At 57.4% G+C, this 2,761-nt stretch overlaps 2 protein-coding genes across 3 annotated transcripts in view; one reads left to right on the plus strand and one right to left on the minus strand.

Moving 5' to 3' along the window:
* Positions 1-824, plus strand: part of Fermt3 (FERM domain containing kindlin 3) — a 13,665-nt gene extending 12,841 nt beyond the window's left edge. The window contains exons 14-15 of the mRNA XM_015478159.1: positions 22-163; positions 286-824. Of these exons, the coding sequence (XP_015333645.1) occupies positions 22-163; positions 286-465 (322 nt within the window). The 3' untranslated portion in view covers positions 466-824. The remainder of the gene's footprint in view (positions 1-21; positions 164-285) is intronic.
* Positions 753-2,750, minus strand: Trpt1 (tRNA phosphotransferase 1). Of its 2 annotated transcripts, none has more exons than XM_048789076.1 (7): positions 2,571-2,750; positions 2,287-2,368; positions 1,730-1,899; positions 1,464-1,638; positions 1,223-1,279; positions 1,030-1,092; positions 753-900 (listed from the first exon to the last, which is right to left on the minus strand). In XM_048789076.1, exons 1-7 carry the CDS (start codon positions 2,643-2,645, stop codon positions 860-862), a joined length of 663 nt encoding a protein of 220 aa, XP_048645033.1. In that variant the 5' UTR covers positions 2,646-2,750; the 3' UTR covers positions 753-859. The 2 variants fall into 2 exon arrangements, with proteins under 2 accessions (XP_048645033.1, XP_015333646.1); XM_015478160.2 differs by having other exon boundaries at positions 1,030-1,140; positions 2,571-2,746.
* Positions 2,751-2,761: the final 11 nt, after the last annotated feature.

Raw genomic sequence — 2,761 nt, forward strand, 5'->3', positions numbered from 1 at the left:
TCCCCCCCGCCCCCGGGTCAGGTTCAAGGGTAGCAGGAGAGATGAGATCCTGGGCATTGCCAACAACCGACTGATCCGAATTGACCTGGCCGTGGGCGATGTGGTCAAGACCTGGCGCTTCAGCAACATGCGCCAGTGGAATGTCAACTGGGACATCCAGCAGGTAGACTCAGAGTGAGCGTAGGGACAGGGGACAAGCATTGCACCAAACCTGATCGGGACAGAGCAGGGGCTGTCTCCATTATCCCACCTACCCACTGACCCCTCTGACCACCTGCCCCACAGGTGGCCATCGAGTTTGACGAGCACATCAACGTGGCCTTCAGCTGTGTGTCCGCCAGCTGCCGCATTGTGCATGAGTACATTGGGGGCTACATTTTCCTGTCAACTCGTGAGCGGGCGCGTGGGGAGGAGCTGGACGAGGACCTCTTCCTGCAGCTCACGGGGGGCCATGAGGCCTTCTAAGGACAGCCTGACTGCCCCTGCTCTTCTCACCACCTGCCACAGCCACTCCCAGGCCACACCCACAGGGACTCGTCCCACACCCTCTCCAGGCACACACCAAGCTGGGTATGTTCACCTGCTGTCACAGTAGACCAGAGCCCTGGCTGGGCCCTCACCCAGGCAAGGGATGGTGGGCCCGACCCATAGAACCTTCCCTTGTCCAAGTGGCCTAGGCCAACAACCTTGACCTATCTGAGTCCCTGAGCACACAAGGAAGACCAGATATAGCTAAAAGACACAGAATCTTAGTTTCAAACTAGAGTTTCTTGATACTTTTTTAGATTTTTTAAAATAAATAAATATTTTATTGTTGGATCATCCTCCTTCCTCTCAGGCTGTGCTTGGGGCCACTCTGCTACTTTGTCCCTTTATCACCAGCCAAGGAGAGAGGCTTTCCTGCAATAGAGAGCAAGCAGCGATGCTTAGAGAAAGGGGAGATCGAAGTCAGTCTGGGTTCGGGGGCTGGTAAAGGGGTACAGGCAAAGGGCACAGCTCCAGTATATTGGTGGAGGGGCCAGTTCTCACGGGTAGGGCGCAGCTGCAGGGCCTCCTTGAAGTACTTGGGAAGCAGGAAGCCATCAGCATTCCCTGGGGTCAAGACCACCCCGTTAGCAGAGCGGAAGAAGGAGATTCCATCTGGTGGCAGAACTAGAGATGTGACCCATGTTTTACCCCTCAAAGAAAGGCCTAGGGTAGTCCGTGCTGCTTCTAGACTCACCTGACAGGGCCAGGGGTCCGTTGATGAACACAGCCACTTCACAATTTGGGCGCATGCCTATAGGGACAATTGGGGCTGGGACAACAAATCTGGACAGACTGATGTCCTACAATGAGGGGTGGGAAGGGGTGCTGTTCCATGCAAGGGAGAGGGCAGCCTTGGACAAGGGAAGCTGTGAACCTTGAAGGGGACCTGGAAGGACAGAGTGGGTAGGAACAGGTAGGTGGAGGGGGGCACTGACCACTGATGACGCCAGAGTCTCCAGGCAGTCCTGGAGCCAAGTGGATGTGTGTCCTTCCCTGGCATGACAGGCCCTTGAGCAGGATGGATGGCCAGTGCTTCCAGAATGTACCATGTACTAGTACCAGAGGCAGAGCTTGTGGCGTCTCCAGAGGCATCAGCTCCAACTGGGGTACCTGGGATGTGTGGTTGAATGGGCAGCAGTGAGATCCTTTTGATTGACAGGGGTCCCATCTGGCTCTCCCACCTGTCCCCCACCACTCCCACCTTCAGGGAGTGGCCCTGGTTGGCTCGGATGAGGGGGCCAGTGCTGGGATCTCCTGGCCGCAGAGTGAAGCGCTGCTTCCTGTTGGTGTTCACCACACGCTGCACATCTTCAGTGGAGAAGCTGTGGAACTGGGGCAGCTGCAGAAGGGTGCCCAGGGGGACAAAGCCATCTGAGGGCAGAGAGGTGCTCAGGAGCTGCCCTTGCCCTGGCCAGGGCCACAGTTAACAGGGGGAGCCACGGGAATCTAGACCAGAGGCTGGGCCTAGAGGTCACATGACCTCTAGAAAGTCTCTCTTTTCTAGGTTTCTGTTTCTTTTACCTTGAGGGGTTAGGTGCCCACTCTTGGGATAGGTGTTTATTGAGCCACTTGGGTGGATGAGATGTACTCAGGCTTGGCCCAGACAAGGGCTCCTTTCCCAGGGGACAAGATACCGGACTCCACTCTGGCCTTCTTGCACATAATGTGCCTCCTGCACCTTCCCCTGGGGCTGTGGTGCCTCCCACTGCTCCCTGGGCTCCAGCCACTCCTCCCCTAACTTTCAAGACCCTCACTTACCAGCCCCCATGGGAAGGCCCAGCTTCAGGGCCCCGTGTCGCAAGGCATATGACAGAGCCTTGGACAGTTGCACATCTGGGTCCTGAAAGAGCCCAATGGTGGTCTGGATCTCAGTAGCGACCCCGCCCTGCAGCCCACCCTGAACCCTGAACAACCTGCGGCAGAGGAACACCAAAGGGAGCGGAGTCCCTTTGGTGTCTGGGATTCATCAGTCCCCCCCACACCCCACCAGGGGTCAGAGTCCTTTCCCCTGTCCTCCCACTGGAAGGCGGGGAGGGGCGCACCTGCTCCCGGAGTCTGTGAGCCTTTCTACCCGTGGGCCTTGCTGCTTCCTGCCTCTTTCCTCCAGAGGAGTTCATGGTCAGAAACTGTGGGGGAACAGTGACATATGGAGCTGCTTTAAGGACCCTCCCATGTCCCCTCTCTGCCCAGAAAGTCACAAAGGCTCCCGGTGGGAGAGCTGGAGGCGCTTCCC

Source organism: Marmota marmota, unplaced genomic scaffold, assembly GCF_001458135.2.
Source record: "Marmota marmota marmota unplaced genomic scaffold, marMar, whole genome shotgun sequence".
NCBI classification, from domain to species: Eukaryota; Metazoa; Chordata; class Mammalia; order Rodentia; family Sciuridae; genus Marmota; species Marmota marmota.